General features: G+C 42.9%; 1 protein-coding gene across 6 annotated transcripts in view; it reads left to right on the top strand.

Moving 5' to 3' along the window:
• The window catches only part of zfyve28 (zinc finger, FYVE domain containing 28), a 28,515-nt gene extending 10,510 nt beyond the window's left edge, over window positions 1–18,005 (top strand). For 2 of the 6 annotated variants that reach the window (XM_034111178.1, XM_034111180.1), the window contains exons 2-14: window positions 8,178–8,318; window positions 11,077–11,214; window positions 11,411–11,613; window positions 11,768–11,857; window positions 11,994–12,083; window positions 12,167–12,268; window positions 12,355–13,896; window positions 14,154–14,249; window positions 14,687–14,850; window positions 14,940–15,056; window positions 15,530–15,634; window positions 15,744–15,847; window positions 16,181–18,005. In XM_034111178.1, coding sequence (XP_033967069.1) covers window positions 8,178–8,318; window positions 11,077–11,214; window positions 11,411–11,613; window positions 11,768–11,857; window positions 11,994–12,083; window positions 12,167–12,268; window positions 12,355–13,896; window positions 14,154–14,249; window positions 14,687–14,850; window positions 14,940–15,056; window positions 15,530–15,634; window positions 15,744–15,847; window positions 16,181–16,312 — 3,024 coding nt within the window. In that variant the 3' untranslated portion in view covers window positions 16,313–18,005. Of the gene's footprint in view, window positions 1–3,926; window positions 3,948–6,164; window positions 6,412–8,177; window positions 8,319–11,076; window positions 11,215–11,410; window positions 11,614–11,767; window positions 11,858–11,993; window positions 12,084–12,166; window positions 12,269–12,354; window positions 13,897–14,153; window positions 14,250–14,686; window positions 14,851–14,939; window positions 15,057–15,529; window positions 15,635–15,743; window positions 15,848–16,180 lie in introns of those variants that run through there. The other 4 variants (XM_071201688.1, XM_034111177.1, XM_034111176.1 and 1 more) reach the window with 4 other exon arrangements.
• The last annotated feature ends 1,504 nt before the right edge of the window (window positions 18,006–19,509 follow it).

The raw sequence follows: 19,509 nt of genomic DNA, 5'->3' as shown, positions 1-19,509 counted from the left end.
TAAGCTAGAACCAATTTATTTTTAAGTTGGTGTATAAAAAAAAGACTTAAAAGATCTTTCATTGATCTTTCATTTTAGCTCTAAATAAACGTTTAACTTATGTACATTATAGTAAATGGTTTAAGGTGAAATCTCATCAAATGAATGTTGTGAAATCATTTGTACGCATGTTGATTGAATGAAACACGACAAAGCATGTTAGTAATCATTTTATGGTCATACATCATTGTCAAGCCTCCATAAAAGATGCTTTAGAGAGGGTTGTCTACACTGTCAGAGAGAAAAAGCCGACGTGTTGACAGCTGACATTTTCACTTATCATCCACTCAGGAGCCATTTACTTTTCCTCTGGTTGCCAGCTGTGTGGGCTACTTAAAATGCAGCCGTTGAATTTCATTCTGAAAGGAAACGTTCAACTATGAGGAGGTGGTAATGACACATGGTTAAAACATCAGTAATAGCTCAATATGTCTAATAAAAACACACTGTGTGGAAGTAGAGGCAGGGTCATTACAGTAATAGAAGAGCAGGAGGTTTCCTATTGCTAATGCTTTTCCAAGATCTATGACAGATCTGCTAAAAGCCCCAAGACTTAGATGGACATGACTTTAAAAACCTCTTAAGTTGAGTGCTTTCTTTTAGATAGTTTGTAATCATGAAACCACAAAACTATAATCAGTTAATAAGTAGGATCACAGAAAAAGAAAATGTATTTCACAATTTTTTTTTAGAATTGTTAGTGTTCAGTTTGACTATCAACCTGACATGCCCAATACTTGCTGTTTTAGGGTTCCTAAATATAAGGATTTGTGACTTTTCATTGGTTACTTTTAAATGTAATCTTTTTTATTTGAATGCAGATTGGGCTCTAGGAATTGTGCATTTTCTGAATTTGTATTGACCAAATGTTTTTTTAGGTAAATCTAACACAAATGTACCCTGCTCCTTGATAAATTACCATTATATCAGTTTAATATTATACCATTTACATACTTTTAAATAGATGTTGTTACTTTTTCAGAAAATAATATATTACCATGTATCAAAAAATGAAAATGAAAAAATCCCTCGTGTTTGTTTTATCAGATCACGCCTCTTCTTCCCGGACATATTTTGTTACCGTTCTCAATAGGAGGTGAATCATGGCTGTGTTTTCCTTCAGTAAGGATTGCTTCTACATAACAGAACAGGCCTGGCTGTAGTCCGTACATGATCTAACTCTCTTCCTTGCCCTTCATTTGTCGTGCATCCCAACCCTGCTTTGTTTGCGAATATTGTGAACAAGCAAAAGGAAGCTAAATGAATCTGCACTGTTGGCACAGAGACGATGTGAGAGGGAAGAGCAAAATGCTTATCAGCACCCAGTGAGGATGCTTCATATAGCCTTTTTTCTGGGGTTCTTTGTGGACGTCCCATTCTGCTTACCCCCCCCCGCGGTAATTGATTTGGTGTCAACTGCCAGGATTTAGAGAGCTGACCCAAGTGCAGAGCGAGACAGCCGGCGATTGAAGGCCTTTTTTAATTCATTGCAGGATTGGGGAATCAGGGCCCACCGTCTGAGGTGTGGGGAAGTGATGATTGAAAGAAAATAGCTGTGGAAGGTGAGTGAGATTTAAAGGCAACACAAAAAATCAGCTTGTATCGATTGAGAAGGCTGCACTCATCGACTGCAACTCATTCCTTATTGGAGATGATTGTGAATTCCTCTCTTATTTCCCACTGAGGATAAACATAAAGCATGCATTAAAGGTGCACTTTGAGTCTGATTGTTGAGTAAGAGCCAGGAAAAGGAGAGCCTCCCCTCCTGCTCTGGGCTGCGTCTTATCAGCAGGGTAGAAAGGGAGGGAAAGAAGGTGAACAGTATGCCTGTATCTTTGGGATTAGATTTTGGCCTTGGTTACAGTTGGCAGGAGATAAGATGAAAGGATGTCTCTCTTTAGCTGCTCGAGTGTTTCTTCTTACTGGACTATAACATTGATATTATAACTTCAATAGAACACAGTATGGTTCATAAATGGATATGTCCATTCTTTTTTATGCTGTAGTTTTTAATAATTCTATAATTGACAGTGTTCATTGCAAAATAACCCTTTGTCATGGTGAAAAGCCTGTTTGGAGAAGTGAAAAGATTACCGCTATACTTGTTAATTATTCATTCATTTTATTATCACTTATGTTGCTGTTCTGCAGTGAGGTTTAGATGTTAGGGGTGCTATCCCAGTCCCATGTTACATTTTATTTTTGCAAACAGCAATCACAGCTGTGTGTTTACGCACACACATACGGTTAGTGTTCAGGGCTATCAGTGTGTATCATTTGGCTCAGCCGGACCAATGCTGGCTCCCAGTCACTGTTCTTAAAACAATGAACGGTATGTGGACAGATTTAGACTGACTCTGAGTCATGCACATCCTCAGCAGAGAAGAGGGGGTGTGGGTCAACATGGTGCAGAGGAATTATCCAAACTCATAGTTGGTTTGTTTAAGTTTTATTCTTAAATGTTAGGTATGCCAGTTTTTCTGTCTCCACAAAAACAGCCAGTTCTGGATTGTGTCTTTATTCCTTGCATAAGAGTCCCCCTGCATTTGCTGGGAAGGTGTCCCCATGTGCCCCCACACTACCATCAGGCGATCCTGGACACGACTTGTGGACAGCTAAATCCTCCGCGCCCCCCAGTGTCACCTCGGCCTGTGTTCGAAATTAAAATCAATGTTTTATGGCATAACTTAGTTTAAACATACCGTCAGTTTAAATGCAGTTTTATTCTAGATAACCACCTCGGCCTGTCATGCTAATCCGTGTGCCAGGCACATGCACAGGTCGTTGCTTAGTCCAAATGCCAGATTAGGGCAGCCCTCTGAGAGGAGCACACAGATTATGCCATCAGTCCAGATGGGCGGACCACTCTGAATATATTGAGTCAATGCAGTTAAATCCGACTGTCTGCTGTGCATCCGACTGTCGGATGGTTAATGCAGTTATACTCCTCAGCTGTGATTAGTGCCATAGATTTGATTGCACAACTCTAATAGAATATCTTCGACCATTTTGAAATGTGATTTCAGTTGTGGTTTATGCCTGAAAAGTCACTATCAATAACTTAGTAGCTTCAGAAAACAACAAAGATATGAGAAACTCCTGATGCAAGCTAAACATGAAAGCAATGACACAACACATCTGAATGTACCTCAGCATCACTGCATTCACAAGAAAAAATACCTTTCTGCCAAACTAAATATAAATAATGGCTGAGGAAGTTTCTCATTTGTTACCGAAACAAATGGCTCTCTCTTGCCTGGCTTTAATGCTGAGTCCTGAATAATAAAGGATGAACTGTATCCGGCTGCTGTCTTTGCCAGTCTACCAACTGATTGGATGAAGCCCCCCCCCCTAAGATATTTGCCTCCTTGGAAGGCAGCCAGAAGGCAGCAAATTGAGCCTGGTATGGAGGGCAGAGGCAAGGCTTCTCATAAGTCCCCTGAGTGGGCTCGACTGATGCTATGGATGTTCATGAAGCATTAGCCGGACGGCCTCCATCTCCGTCTGAATAGATATGAAGCCCAGAATCAGCCGCTCAAGGAGAAAGCTGCTTGAGATGAGGAAAATGTTGATCGCACAGCATCAGGCAACACTGAGTGACACGCGTCAATAAGGGTCGCACTGACATCGCCTCTTATTGATTGAATGATAAACAAAATGGTCAGAGATTTCACAAAGTCATTGTGAAACGGTGTGATTGAGGGGGCTTAACAGTAATTGTCACTGTGGATGACGTTTTGGGAGACTAATAGTCTGAAATGATGAGTTTGTGACCGCAGTGGATAGAGTTTTTGAGTCATCTTAAAGAGAGGGCACCCAGGACAACTGACAGCAGGACTATAACAGGAGAGTCTCTGCCACAGGGGACAGGAGCCGGATCTGCTGAATCATTCCCTCCCTTACGCAAGGTAGGGCCGTCATTGGTGATGATGACACGACTCGCAAAGAGTTCAGGAGTCAGATCCCCAGGTGTTCGTCCTGACTTTCATATAACACTTTTAGTACACTTATAGGAAAGTGTTGTTTATCGACTGTGTTGACTGTTACTTTTCTGTTTCTTTTCCTCTTTTTTTTTCTCTGTCAGGGTACATTTTCTTTTTATTTGTGTTCTTAAATTGATGTGAGTATTGTATGACTACCTTTTCTTTAACCATTTGTAAGGGACTGAGAGGCAGAGTAGTGGGAGACACCTACATTCCCAATAGGTGGCTCCACCCGCTGCCAATTAACAGTATTGGGAGCAGGTGGGGAGACCTCACACCTGGTGCTGATCACTCCCTCAAGGGAGACAAAAGCACCTAGAGTTGCTCAGTTGTGTGTGGCACATGGAGGGAGCAGGAGACTCCCAGACTGAGGAAACAGTTTGTAAGCTGGCAAGTCGGTTAGCGGCCCGGCTACGTTAGCCTTTCTATCGTAAAAGGTATTTTTTAGTTGAACAGCAATAAAGCCTCTTTTTTGATTGGAACACTGCCTCTGTCGTGACTGCTTCACTACCACTTTTCCCTTTATCTGCCCCGGCCTGTTACACATTAAACTCTCAAGTACATGTCCACGCCAATACTTTACTCTGTGCCAACCTACTGTATATTCTGTAAGCAGACATCTTGCATTTTAACATCATCACAGGTATCACATATATCACATTACCCCTTTTCTTCAGGTAACGTTAGCCTTTTTACTTAGTAACTGTTACACTTGGCAGTAACTACTGTAGGTGCACATGTTGAGTTATAACTAATCTCTTCTCCAGGTCTAGTTTGTGCAGTTTAACCTGTTTTAATGAAGTTACTTAAGTCTCCTCATTAGTAAACGGTTTGACCATGCAGGCTAACTGGCAATGCAAATGTCTTTGCATACCTGTTTGTTTTTAATATTCAATACATGATAATTCCACTGTACATTAAACTTGTAGAGTGCCTCCTCTAGCATCGTGATCTATCTCAAAGTAAATCAGCATGTCTCAAACATTGCCTGCCTTTGACTTTTCCCCCATGATGCAATGCTGCAGGAATGTTCCCTCTTGTGTGAGGAATGCAGCAGGAGGAGGAAATAGGATGGCATCTGTCTCAAATACTTCTTCTCTTCCTCCGTCAGCGTTGAACATAAATCTCAACATGAATGCCACCACTCTGTGGGCCGTGTTGGGCCTGTGTTAGAAAAATGTCTTTCACTGTCTCCCACTCTTGTTTCCTGTTTGGTCATCGTGACTTTTTTATCATAGACCCACTCATTGTTTGTCATGTCAAATCTGACTCCTGACTGATGACATCATTGACTTTCTCGCTGTTCCCAGATGACCTTTGGATGTAAAGATAAATACCTGAACTGTACAGTGGGATGTGTGCTTCCTTTTTTAATTAACATTTCCGTTTTGTTATTTCCCATTAGCCTACACATTTTGAAAACAATCGTAAAGGTATTTCCATTGTGGCAATGCCAATGCAAAGATTAATATTACTAGTACACGCTGCTGATTATTTTTGTATCTTGCTATCTATTCATATTCTTTCCAGATGAGTTATATATAGGACATGTATGTGACCTTATTAAGAAATAGCACTTCATGGAGGGTGTGAAAAACGTACTATACTGTATGTGCCTGCTGTAATACAGATTGTGTGTAGCCTTCCTTTTACATACCGCATTTTTATCCCAAATATTCACAATTCTGCTCTGTGGGACAAACTGGGTTTTATGTCGGCAAGTATCTATATGTGTCCATTAGCAAGAAGAAAATGCCATCTGCTTTAATCCATGCTGTTCTCTAACTCACCCTACAGAAGCTCTTGCAGAAAACTCAAGTATCTCACAGTAAAGGACCCTTCTAGTTCTCTCAGCAGAAACATGACATCACTATAAATAAAGGTTACCAATTGTCAAAATATAGCCATCTCAGTCCTCCAAATAACCTTTCAACTGTAAGATATGTTTCCCTCCTCGCAGTTACAATGCGACAAGTACCCCAGCTGTAGGTTATATCTGTGTTTTCTCCTTGCTGTTTGTTTCATTATTAATGAGAGAGAGTGAGGGAACAGCACCATGTATCATATTCACGGAGAGAGGCGAGGGCCCACAGGGAGAGCAGCACTGCAAACTTCAGGGAAAAGGTCCTGTGAGAGGATTCCGTAAATACCAGTATGCAGTTCGACTTAAAAAAGCCTCTCCAGACAGTGGACGCTATGCAGTTAAAACGAGCCTGTTTACCGTTGTAGCTCTGCACAGTCATGCGGTCCTCTTTAAGCTCCAGTACCGTCATTGGGGGCTCGTGGTTTGGGATGATACCACAGTCTATGGATGATACACGTCGGCATGCGGTCGCCATTTTCAAAACCATTAACCTTTCGAACAACGCGAACTCTCCCTAGGATGTGTGTGAGTGTATATGAGTGAATACAATGTTTGTTGATGCACTGTCACATTTGAATGGCATTTGCGTGGGTGTAAGCAAGCAATACAAATGATACATTGTTGTTTACATTTGTTGTCTGTCAGTGTCTCTTCCCTACCTTCTGTGTTTTTGCTTAAGTGTTCCTCACGCAGCAGCGGAGGGATTTGCTGCGCTGTGCTGTTCCGACCCACACTGAGGGAGCACGGTGGGAGATAATGACATAAATCCTCTACCAGGGCCAGCCTCTCTAATTACGCACACTCTTCTGGGGAGCTTTCACACTATATTAACCTTTGTCAACTCCTCTCATCAGGATTAAGGCTATATTTTATGAATTAACTTGGTGTTAAACCAACAGAGTAGCTGGGCAAATGAAAGAACAATCCAACAATCTGTTAAAATGGTCTGCCCTACTTACCTTTTTTAATGTTGTCCTACAGATTGGAAGTGTGTTTCTGTAATATGCTTTATGCTAGTGCTGGTCATGACTGCTCCTTCTACATCGCTTTATCTCAGCTTCGTTTTTTGTTGTTGTACAAGTATATATATTTCCGGATGGTGACTAAGAGTTACATTAATTGTTGGCTATGTAGCCTATTTGGAGGAAACTATGGCAGCTTGAATACTTCACCTGTGTACACGAAAGTGCTGTAGTAGCATATACTTACACATAAAAAGTAATGATTATGTTTACTTGCCCTCTGTTCTGGAGATGGCAGCTGTCCATTCCTCACACTGTATTTCACTCATGCAGAGCTCTAAATACTGTACATGTTATTCCTGCACTACACATAGAAAATAGAGTGATGAAGGAACACAGGGCCTTCCCCTGAGCAACTATCAGACTTAAAGGTTACATTAGAGCACATCAAGAGAGATGAACCTCCCTCTGTATTCCTCATTTCCTTGATGCGTGACTTCAGTTTTGCAGCAATGAATAATTTACTCACCTTATGAGATCATCTAGGAGGTCTTGGACACTGGGATTTTGTCATCTCTGTCACAGGATTCAGTTTCAGTCATCCTCTGATAACGTTTAAAAAATAGCATGTTGTACGAGACAACAAAGGCCAGATTTTGGTCAATAGAAAATCTCGTGTGCTTTAATAATCAGTCATGTCCTCTGCTACTGTGTTTTCTTAAAATGTAAGGTTGACTCAGATTATGTGTTGGCTGTTAGAGCTTTGATCATGTTTTTTTTGTCTGCATCTGAAGAACCAGTTAGTAAAGGGCACTTCACTGTGACAAGAACGAAGTGTGTGTGTTTCTAGGAACAACATTCTCTGGTTTCAGCTTCTCAAAAGTGAATCTTTTGTTATACTCTTTAGTCTTGTGTAAAGGGTCACTTTAGGTTGGACTATTTGTCAGACAAATCATGACATAAGAAGATCTCACCTTGTGCTTAAGGACCTTGTTATGGGCCCCTTTGCCATTTTCAGACATTTTATAAACCAAATGACAATATCCAATAATGAAAACATATTTAGTTGCAGCCCTTGTGCAAACTACTGTGTTGTGGAAATACCACGGTCATAGGATGAGTACAGCATGCTTGCAAACTTGTTTACACAAAACATATAGGGTGGGATGAAAACCCAGTTATTCATTATCGCAGTGTTTTTTTTATATCTATAACCTATTCTGTGTTGTTTTGAAAAATCTGTGCATTGCCTTGTCTATATTCTTTCTGATAAACGGCTACACCTGTATTGAAAATGACCTCCTTGTGTCTCTTTGTGTGTCTGAGCAGAGGACAGACCCTCAGCTCCTGGCCCAGTTCTACTACGCTGATGAAGAGCTGAACCAGGTGGCCACTGAGCTGGACGGGCTGGACGGCAGGAAGGACCCTCAGAGATGCACGCTGCTTGTCAACCAGTTCCGCTCCTGTCAGGTCAGCAGGGAGAAACCAACAAAGTCATCATCTTTCTGTGACCTTCATTTCACTAAGGATAACGCTCAGTCTTTATCAATTAGGGTTATTATTTCATCCATTCATCATAAATAATACATAGAAATAGCCCTGGAATTTGAGGAGAGTTAGAGTAATGGTGCCAAATATGTAAAGTAAGGTGCTCATATGAACATTATGCCGTAATTTTGTATTTCTGTTCAAACTGGCCATTAAGAAAGGTCCATCTTCTTCTTATTAAGAGACCCTTACCTAATGTTTACAATGGATGTGATGGGGGCATACTTGCCAACCCTCCCGATTTTCGCGGGAGACTCCCGATTTCATTGCCCTCTCCCGGTTTCCTCCCGGGTCATATTTCTCCCGATTTCTGACAAAATCAGATTTACATTTACTCAGGACTGTTTCCACTCGGACTTTAATACAGCTACACCATTGTTTGGTTTCCATGGTAGCACGAGCAACTGAAAGTCTGAGAGGGTGAGGAAGATAGTCACAGAAAACAGAACAAGAATCGACAACTCCACCCTCTGCTCACTCCTTTCCTGTCCAGCCCACACGATGCTCCATCAAGGATGGTGCTACAGGCCGCAAGGCAGTGCACTTAGAACTACAATAAGCATGGTAATGTTAATCTAATACAGCTCCGGCGATCCACTAGCACACGCCCCCCCCCCCCGCGGTGGTTTTCAAATCCTCCCGATTTCTGAGGGCTCAAGGTTGGCAAGTCTGGATGGGGGACAGAATCCTCTGTCGTTTTGTATTTAAAACTTTATTTAAAACTGGACCTTTGGGTTCGACATGAAAGCCAAAAATACACACCAGCCTTATCACCACTTTCTGGAACCATGACTGGTGAAACTACTATTGCTTAGTCTCCTTACTACTTAAAGCAGTTTTGCTGATAAGACGTGACAAGTAGACTTTGTTTGGCCATGTGGGTTATAAGTGAATGGTTACAAGAGCAGCGTCTCATTTTATTACTGTAGCTTTAATCACGATAATTGTGTTAAGAACACGAATCAGGTCAGATATCTCCTCTCTTTCAGTTTTTACTCTATGACTGAAACTCTAGGGATGAATGCATGGTCAGCTAGTGTCTGTGCTGATGCAGGTTCAGGTTGTAAAGGTGGGTCCAGGTCTTTATGTGGTCAGGGCTGAGAGGACCAGAGAGGGTGTTGCTGTGCATGAGTGATGGCTGCCCTGCTGAGCGAGCTGGAGGTGGCGGAGGGAGGTCGTCATCCGGCCCGGTGTGCCTTACCCCCCGCCCCTCCGCAGCACACAGGGGAGACACACTTAATAAGGTCATCACTTGATCCCCAACTGTTCTCTTTTTACCCTCCACCCTTCGCGCTGCCAATCTTCCAGCTTGCTTTTCTTTGGTATTTATTAGCCGTTTATTTTTCCTTTCATTGTTCTCATTGCTTTTCATCATGCATACTTAGATTCTTTAAATAAGAATTTCCTGATTTCTCTGTTTTATAATATATTTAACTGAATATCTTTGAGTTTGAGACTGACAGAACCAGACATTCAAAGACATCACCTTGGAAATCACTGAGAAACCGGGATTACGATGTTTTACTATACGAAGACCCCGCTGTTAATCGAATAAACTAAATAAAATAATCTTTGGATTAATCAATATTAAAAATGATCTTCGGTTGCAACCCCAGACTATTTCTTGTTAGGATGTACCTTAAATTAGTGTCTGATTTGTCGCCCTGCAGTTTGCAGTATAAAACATTTAACAGAAACACTTGTGTGTTCAGAGAGGGGTCTGTTCAGTGGCATGCCTCCTCAAGGGTTATGGAGAATGAATTAGGCAGCATGATACCCCGCCACAGCCCAGAGGCCCCAAGAATATTAGGCAAGTGCACTCACGCCAAAAGGTTGCACTTGAACCTGTCACTGCTGCTATCAGCTCTTACTCGCGGGCCTCAGTGGGGGTCTCTGGCATGCTGCTCATATTATGTTTGCATGGCTGCTCCTGTGGTGCGACCTGCTGGAACAGGCGAGGGAGTGTGTGTGTTTGAGATGGACACAGATTGGATCAGAAGGCGCACACGAGAGACCAAGAAGCAGAATAAATGAGAAATATTGAAAACAGTGAGAGGTAGACTGCAAAAATGATAGAAGCCAGTCTTCTGTCGGACACAGGTATGACGACAGTCGCCACCTCTGGGTGATTTGAAACCGCCAGCAGTGAAGGTTATCATCAGTGTCCCCCGCTGGGAGACCCTCGCAGACAGTGGGTCCTCGGGACACACACAGCCATAAAGGAATCAGTGGTTAAGCTCTACTTCTCAAAGCTTTATAATCTTTCTCCTCAGGGCCAGCAGAAAGACGCAGTGCTGTGCCTGACGAGATTACAGTGCACAGTGCAGCTGCGCTTGAGTGAAAGGCTCATTGTAAGTCATTATTATGGCTGTTGTGCACACCAGCGGCACATAAGCCCTTGATTAGCTCTTGCTGCGTGTGACACTGCATTTTCACTGCTGGAATGATGTGCTTTATTTGTGTGTTTTTATTGAGGGAAGTGTAGCTGTGTAATGGTCTCATGTACTTGTCAAATTGTTTTCATTGACTTTCTAATCAATGGTCTTTAAACACTGTAATACAGTGGCCTTTTTAGGATAAGTGAAGCCTGGAACAAATATTAGTGACTCAAAGTTAACCTCAATCATGTTTACCCCTCCAACTAGTTTGTTCAATTTGGTTTCCTGTCTCTCATCTGCAGGACAATGTGCTGAACATTATCAACCAGATTATGGATGAATGTATTCCCGACGAGCGGGCCAACAGAGACTTCTGCGTCAAGTTCCCTGAGGAGATTCGTCATGACAACTTGGCCGGGCAGCTGTGGTTTGGGGCTGAGGTAGTGTATTCCCTCCAGCATCTGTCAAGGAGAAAACAACCTTGCACAAGTCCTACACCTGTGCTTAAAGATATTGTATTTAATTGTTGAAATGCGATGTTTCTTGAATGTCATTTGGCCATTATAAACGTTTTTTTATTCAGTTTAAATTCCGTACAAGGCGAGATGATTAATGACGTGATGTGTTCCTGTGCAGTGTTTGGCCGCCGGCTCCATCATCATGAACAGGGAGATAGAGAGTATAGCGATGAGGCCCCTGGCTAAGGACCTCACTCGCAGCCTGGAGGAGGTTCGCAACATCACCAGAGACCAGGCCCTGAGGGACCTCAACTTGTACACGGACCGCATGAAGGATGCGTTGCGGCATTTCGACAGCCTTTTTGCTGAGTTTGAGCTCAGGTAAATGACGACATTGCAGGCGTTATTGGCAAATGTAGCAATACGATTAATCTGCGTTTATCATCTTTTACAACCCTTGGGTGCAAGTTTGCCAAAAATGTTGAAGAAAATTGAGAAGTCATCACATTCTACTGTCTTTTTCTTCCATTGCCAGCTATGTGTCAGCCATGGTGCCTGTGAAGTCTCCCAAAGAATACTATGTACAGCAGGAGGTGGTCGTGCTCTTCTGTGAGACTGTAGATAGGTGAGTTCACAGAGAAACATCTTGAAGAATTTGGTCTACTGCTTACTTTATCTGGAACCTACCAGAATTTAAATACTATCTGTAGATAATGTGATTATTTTTGTATAATGTATTTTTCCCTGTTTTGTTTTCCTAGGTCCCTAAAGCTGGGCTATCTCACACAGGACATGATCGATGACTACGAACCTGCACTCATGTTTACAATTCCCCGACTAGCCATTGTGTGGTAAGTGTCTTTTCCATTCTTCTGCCCACTTCTTTGTGTTCTGCTCTTTCCTGTCTCTATAAGACTTTTAAATCTATTTTCAGTGGGCTGGTTGTGTATTCAGACGGACCTCTCAACCTAGAACGCAAATCAGAGGACATGTCTGAGCTCTTCCGACCTTTTCGCACTTTATTAAAGAAAATCAGGTAAGTCAATATTGAATTAAAAAATATTTCTATCTTTTTTAATGATCTTTTTCACAATATAAAAACTATCTTGGGATGTTTTGCAGAGACTTGCTGCAGACCTTGAGTGATGAAGAGCTGATCACACTGGAGAGGAACCTGTGTATCTCTCAGGACGGGGAGTCCATAGACGAGGAGCCGGCCACAGACAGCTCTCCAGCTCCAGTCCAAGAGAACCACTCATCTTGCTGCCCTGCTAATGACAACTCCAAGGGGGAGAGTGAGGGGGAGCAGGAGCACCTGGCTCCGTTTGTCTGTGCCAACCAGGAGGAGAAGCTGGCAGAAGTAGAGAAGGGCTGGGAGGAGGTGGAAACGGAGAAGGGGGAGGTGGAGCAGGAGCAGGGCTTACTGTGTGAGGAGGCGGAGGAGGCAGAGTTGGCGTGCTCCATGCAGTACGACGAGGAGGAGCTGGAGCAGCTCAACATGATGGTGTACCGCGTGGGAGACGAGATGTCCACCCTTCTGTCTCCTCCCAGCCAGGGTCAGTCCCCGGCACACCGCCCCCACAGAGGAGAGGCGGGGGGCTCCAGCGGGGCGTCCAGCACGGAGGCCTCCCCCCGCAGATACCTGGTGAGTCGGGGAAGGACAGGCATCTATGTAGAGGAGGAGGACAAGGTGTTCTTCATGGAGGACCTGGACGCACCAGGAGACGTCATCACCAGCATTTCAAGAGAGGCCTGCATTAGTATCTCCTCTCCTTCCAAAGCAGCAGAGTCTGCTCGTCCTGCGCAGCGCAAACCGGGGCCTCGGCCAGACCCCACCAGGAACGGCTGGTGCTCAGAGGCGCAGTCGGAGCAGCCGTGCCCACAGCCGCGCAGCCTGAACGCACTCTGTCCCAACACAAAGCGCTCCCTTTCTTGCACTTCCACTCCCGGTTCTGAATCTCTGCCTTACACCAACGGGTGGGAGATGGGTCTGGAGGGCCCGGCGTCTGAAACGGCGGAGGTCATCGCGCACCGCATGGGTGGGATGAAGCTGTCTGCTACGGTCATCTTCAACCCTCGCTCCCCCAGCTTGACGGAGCTTGCTGTGGACAAGCTGCTGCTGCCTAGGCCCGATCCCTCTGAGGTCGAGCCCTGCGGCCCCCTGGTGGCCACTCACTGCCTGCTCAACTCCTGTGTGTGTTGTGGGAGCTGTGAGGACGCCCACGAAGACAACATCCCCACAGAGAGCTCTGGACTCGGGTTAGGCCTCACTCTGGGGTTGGATAAACATTCTAAGACCGCCGCCCCGAGCTCTGTCATACAATCTTCCGCTTGCCGGCTGCCCCCACGAGGTCATGATCCTCACAGTAAGGGAGATCTGGCCCAGTTGACTCCCCCTTCTTCCCGCTGCTCTGCAGAGACCCTGGAGGAGGGTTCAAAGTCTCCGCTCCGTGAGAAGTGCCTGGCCGTGGCTCCGGGGCCGGGGCATCGCGCTCAGGACTGCGGCTACCTCGGAGGGGACGGACCCTCCCTGTGCAACCACCAGCTGAGGAATGATAAGAGACAGCAGGCCAGTGGAGGCCAGCAGAGGGACAGGGAGACGGATAACGACAAATCGGGAATTAAAGACTCCAAGAGGGACATCAAAGAGGACAACAGGAGAAGGTATGATGTCATTTGTGCTTTTATTAGCCTTTTGATTTATTTCGGCCTTGTGATCTCAACACAATCTTGTATCAACATATAAATCTGTTTTATTTCACCATGTTTCATCATATATTTGTTGTTGTTTTCATCCATCGTCTGTCGTCTTACGATGCCTTTATTACATTCAATTTGCATTTATGTTTATTCATTTTATTCTGTTCTTCTTTTATGATTTCACTACTTTTTTTTAAAACTCTTTATTTGGTTGTTTTTAGTTTTCAGAGCTCTCCCCTCAGCTCTGTGTCAGGTAGTGACTGTGACAGTGTGTCGGTCACCACATGTAGTCTGTCAAGCAGCGCATACACTCCCAGGTAACTCATCACTCGTGAAAGTGTTACACCGACACATCTGTGCCTTTTATTATTGCCCACGCTCAAAGAAGCAGCTAATAACTGGGACCATGCATGATAGATGAAGTCCTTTGTTCACATTCAGTAATCGATTGAAGTGTCAGTCACTCCTTCCCATATGGGCTACAGGTGACCGCATTAATTTGCCTCTTGGCTCCTTAGAATGTAATTAGACAGATGCGTAGTATTGATTTACAAGTTTATTATTCAGAAAGAATTGGAAATGAACAGCAATTTCCTGCCATTTTGTGAAGCATGTAGGGAGCAGATTTGTCTACTTTTTATTTCACATGCATTATTCATATTTTTTTACTTAAAGATTACAATCTGAAATGAATGAACTAGGAATAGAATATTTGTAATGACAATCTCTTCCTGTCTCTCACCACTCCTTGCAGCCCTGTCAGCAGTCTGACCCCCAGCTCAGGGATGTCAGAGGACCTGGACCATCAGGAGATCCAGCTGGCTCTGCAAAATGCAAAGTTGGCCGCCAGGAACAAGATCCGATCACGCTTCCACAGCAGCAGCGACCTCATCCACCGCCTCTTTGTTTGTATATCAGGTAAAAGCTCTCACGATGTCAGTCGCTCCCCCCCCCAAACTCTCTTTTCTCTCGTGCTGATAACCATTGCGTGTTCTGGTGTGATGCAGGCGTTGCTGATCAGCTGCAGACCAACTATGCTAGTGACCTTCGCAGCATCCTCAAGACTCTGTTTGAAGTCATGGCAACAAAGTGTGAGGAGGGAGACGACGATAACCACAAGAAAGGTGAGATACACGTCTTGAAAGGGAATGTTACAGTAAATTGCCACTTTTAAAATATAGATAGAAGAGCCTTAGTGCACTGCGAAACAACATTTGAAATATCTTCAACTGAACTACGAGAAAATAAATGTGTTACTGGTCCAGAGGCCATAGCAGACAAACTGTATTGCCGCTGTTGCTCAAGATATGAAATCTGCTTGTAACGATTTGATATTTAGCTATAAATATTTTCAGCACATAATTGTTGAACTGACCCGTCATCGCAGCATCACTCAATCCCACACTTCACCCTATTCATTGACAAAAATATTTGTTGGGCATTTTGTTTTTCCAACACAACAATACATATACAAATATATATACCCTCTCCCCCGTTCCAATCCCCCTCCTCCCTCTGTAAATTGTTCTCCCTCTGTCAGTGATCTTCATTTAATGCTCAGTACACCGGTTTGAGTTTCTTCTTCTGTGGTGTCCAGCAGGTCCTGTTCTGCGTAATGCCGTGCTGGAGGACTGCGCTCTCTGTCAGGAGACCATTTCTTCCTCGGAGCTGGCAGCCAAGGCCCGGGAAGGCCAGTTTGAAGGTCAGAAATCAACAAACAGAACCACTCTGGGTTTAGATTATTACTACATCCCTTCCCTCCCTTTGCTCTGCAGCAGATTTGCTGGTGTTAACCGTTTCTCTCTTTGTAGACCCTCCAGACTGGGTCCCTGATGAAGCCTGCAACTCCTGCATTGCCTGCAAGGCTCCCTTCACTGTCATCCGCAGGAAGCATCACTGTAGGAGCTGTGGAAAGGTACAGTGACTCTCAGTCTGAGGCAGTGTTGATCTTGATTTCAAAAACTACTAAATATTTTCGTCATCAACCTTTTTTTTCATGTCTAAGACAAGACAATGACGTCATTTAACACTAACTGTGACTATATCAAAATGCAACATTGTTGAAAAAAAACCAGGACATGACAGGTTGTTTGTATATTACAAAATTCACAAAAAAGAAACAAAAGATTATAAACTGTTCATGCTCATTGCTCGAGTACAGTGTGCAGACACGGTAAGATAAAAAAATAGAAATATACTTATCAGTTAAATGTGTAGTTGATACACATTACATTCTTTGTCATTTCAGATCTTCTGCTCTCGCTGCTCCTCCCACTCTGCTCCTCTCCCGCGGTATGGCCAGGTGAAGCCAGTCAGGGTTTGCACACACTGCTACATGTTTCATGTTACGCCTTTCTACAGCGACAAGGCCGGCATCTAAACTCAACATGTCCCCGAAAGCACAAAGTCCGCCACAACAAGCATATGCAACGAACAATCCAGGACTGTGCACAAAGCAAATGCCACACTGCTCTGGAAAACGTAATGGTCGTCATCTTATCTGCTCAGCAAGGCTGCAGAGGGAGGCCATGACAGATGACAGAGCAGAGCCAAGAGACACGCAGACTCCAGTGATGATACGACCCGCTGCTTTGGAGAGACTGGCTGCCAAAGGGTTTAATTTCAGAGCCCAGCCAACACACAAAAATGATTCACAAATGCCTGTCTGACTGAAGAGGCGCAATAGAGAGAGGGGATAAACAGGCAATAACAGATTTTGAACTGGCAATGTGCATCAGTCCTCTGTAGCAGCTTGCAGCACAAAATCAAAACGTGCCACCTAGTTTGTTATGTTGCTTTGGGTGAAAATGAAAGGACTTGTGACATATTTTCCTATGCTTTTGTGAGCTTCCTACATTTGTGCCAGGGTTCCTACGGGACATGGATCACTCAAAAGAATGTAAGTCATGATTACTATGTAAATAAGGATATTTATGGTTAAGCTACACTACAATGTCTCCAGTAAAGAATTGCTTTTTATAAGGGCACTAGAACGCAGTCTTTACCAGGCTACCAGTCCCAGTAAATCAAGAATGACAAACGGCTTTTATACTGCAATTCTTTCATGCTTTTAATGGCAATGAATGTGTTAGTCTGTATCACTTTGTGAACCGGAGTCTAGGTTCCAACAAGTTGCACCTCTTGATGGCATTGGGCTGTGCCCGATGCTTTTACAGTTGCACCACGGCATGTTTAGTGTTCTCTGGGGACTCCGCTGCACACTGATGGATGAAAGGGATTCCTTAGTCATCGCTGTCAGGATCTTGGAGGCCCCCTAGTGGAGAGTTGACCTGTCTTCGCTCCATGTTTGTTCTGAACCAGAGGCCTTCTCAGGTGATGGCCTACAGACTACAGGCCGATTATTGCCCATTTATTTCTCTTCCTCACACTTGTTATAGTGCAATATTCTGACTACTAACAGCAATGGTCCTGCATATTTTAGAGAAAACACTAAGCTATTTTAATTGTATTTATAGGCCAATTCTGAACAATTACGCTGTTTTGAGTTTACATTAAATTATTTCAAGCTTTAGCTCTGGTGATACTTTGAGTGAATATTAGGTGATTTTGTTTTCAGACTGACATAATTTATACCTTACTTCCTTTCTGCTCTTGAATCTGCTTCCATTGCATACAAGGTACCTTCCATGCTCATCATATATCACAATGTGCACATCTAAATGGGCGGAAGTGTCCAATCTACAAATATGTACGTTGGAGCAACATAAATGACACATCCTGTCCATTCTGCTCTGATATAAAGCAGTTCTCAGGCATTACATAATCAACATCCTTCACGAGTCTTGGATCCATTTTATTTTCATCAAAGAACATATAAAGTAACTTTGAAATGTTTTTTTCCCTTTTTATAAAGAACAACAATTATGTATGAACTACATGAAGCTATAAATACTTTAATGTAAAATACAAGGAATCATGCAGTAATTAAAAGGCCGGTTATCTTATTATTGTTTCAGAGCTTGGTCTTATTTTGTAAAATTCAAGGACATTTCCATGATAACAGCTGTGTAAAATAATCAACGAACAAATAATGTTATATAGTTTTAAATGCGATGTATATTGAAATAAATTACTTTTTCCTGTATAAAGTGTCGACTGATGACTTATTCTCTTCCCTTTTACAGCAAAGTACCATTGGAATTCTGCTTTGAAATGTGTCAGTGCTTACTGACCAATAAAGTCTATTATGCATAAAAAGCCAGGTCTATGATGGGTAAAATCATGTTGAGAGCTTCACATGCTATAAAGTGTTATCAAATCAAGCTATCAATACGGTTGATTCAAGAAATGCAACTCAAGTGTCACTTGATTTGTATCCAATCACAAACTGATTGTTTTTTAGGCGACAGGAACTGTTGGTTGAAAAGTGTTATAGTTACATTTTAATTTGAAGTAAGACTAAATTAATATGTTTCAAAGTTGTTCTTTAACAGCCTGAGGCTTTCAGAGGTTCCAGTTTATTTTCTGCCACTTGAGTAGTAATCATGGGCCTACTCATCAAATGAGCAACACCCTCCCTAACTGAATTTCTGAGTTTTATAGGGAGCTGTAATGACACATTATTCAAGCTTCAGTTTTTCCACATAACTTAATACAGTTTACTTGTCATGAGGAACCACTTCAGCCTGTGAACATAGTCGTTAACTTTCCTCTGTGGCTCTGGAGGGAGTTTTCTAAAGAAAGTTGTTCTTTTCTTGGCCATGCAATGAAGATAACACTTTTAAACAGAATGTTTGTGCTACAAACATGAGGGAATGGAGATTAGAAGATGTTTACCAGACATGGAGGGGACAAATAAACTGTGTTGTTGGTTGTACTTTGCAGTGTGTGTAGGATCTGGGGTTTTTGATGCCTCAGTCCTACTAGAGACCAAAAGTCAGGATGTCTCAGTCTTTGCTGTTTTATTTGAATTTTCACAAAAATGGAAGATATGATCCAATTGTAACAGAACACCATACTGGACAGGCAGAGAAACCCTTTTCAAGACCCCAAAATTCAGCACTATATTGGAGGAAAAAAGAGCAGTCCCACAACCAAAAATGCTTCTAACAATATAATAAGTGAATATTGCTGGGGAATCTCTGAGTTATTGTGGAAACTGACTTGTTCTCTATGGTGACCACTAGATGGCAGGACTTCTTTATGGCGTAGTAATACAATGGTGTTAATCATAGTCACAGCTCAGAGAGGTACAGTACTTAACCATTTATTTTTTACTGTATTTACCTTTAAAACGTTTTTTTTAAGTTGTTTTATTCCAGACGTGGTTTGAATGTCACATTCTTAATTAAATACTTTAAATTGGAGTCTGTCGAAAATAACTAACCCTGCTAAAAGGGTTTTAATCTCATTTTGGAGAACAGCACTAACATATGTATTTTAATACTCTCCCTTTGCCATGAGGACTTCATTTTGCAGTGTTTTGGTGTGGTATGTTTTTTTTTTTTTAAATCTCTACAGCTGTTATCTCTTTTCTCGTACATCAGGCTGACGGCGGTGAGGATGATGGCCTGTGATGAAGAGGTGTGTGTGGCTGAGAGATGAAGAGTTAAACGT

Source organism: Pseudochaenichthys georgianus, chromosome 22 (genome assembly GCF_902827115.2).
Source record: "Pseudochaenichthys georgianus chromosome 22, fPseGeo1.2, whole genome shotgun sequence".
Classification (NCBI taxonomy): domain Eukaryota; kingdom Metazoa; phylum Chordata; class Actinopteri; order Perciformes; family Channichthyidae; genus Pseudochaenichthys; species Pseudochaenichthys georgianus.
Note: the sequence above shows the minus strand (reverse complement) of the source record. Positions and strands in the feature narration are given on the sequence as shown.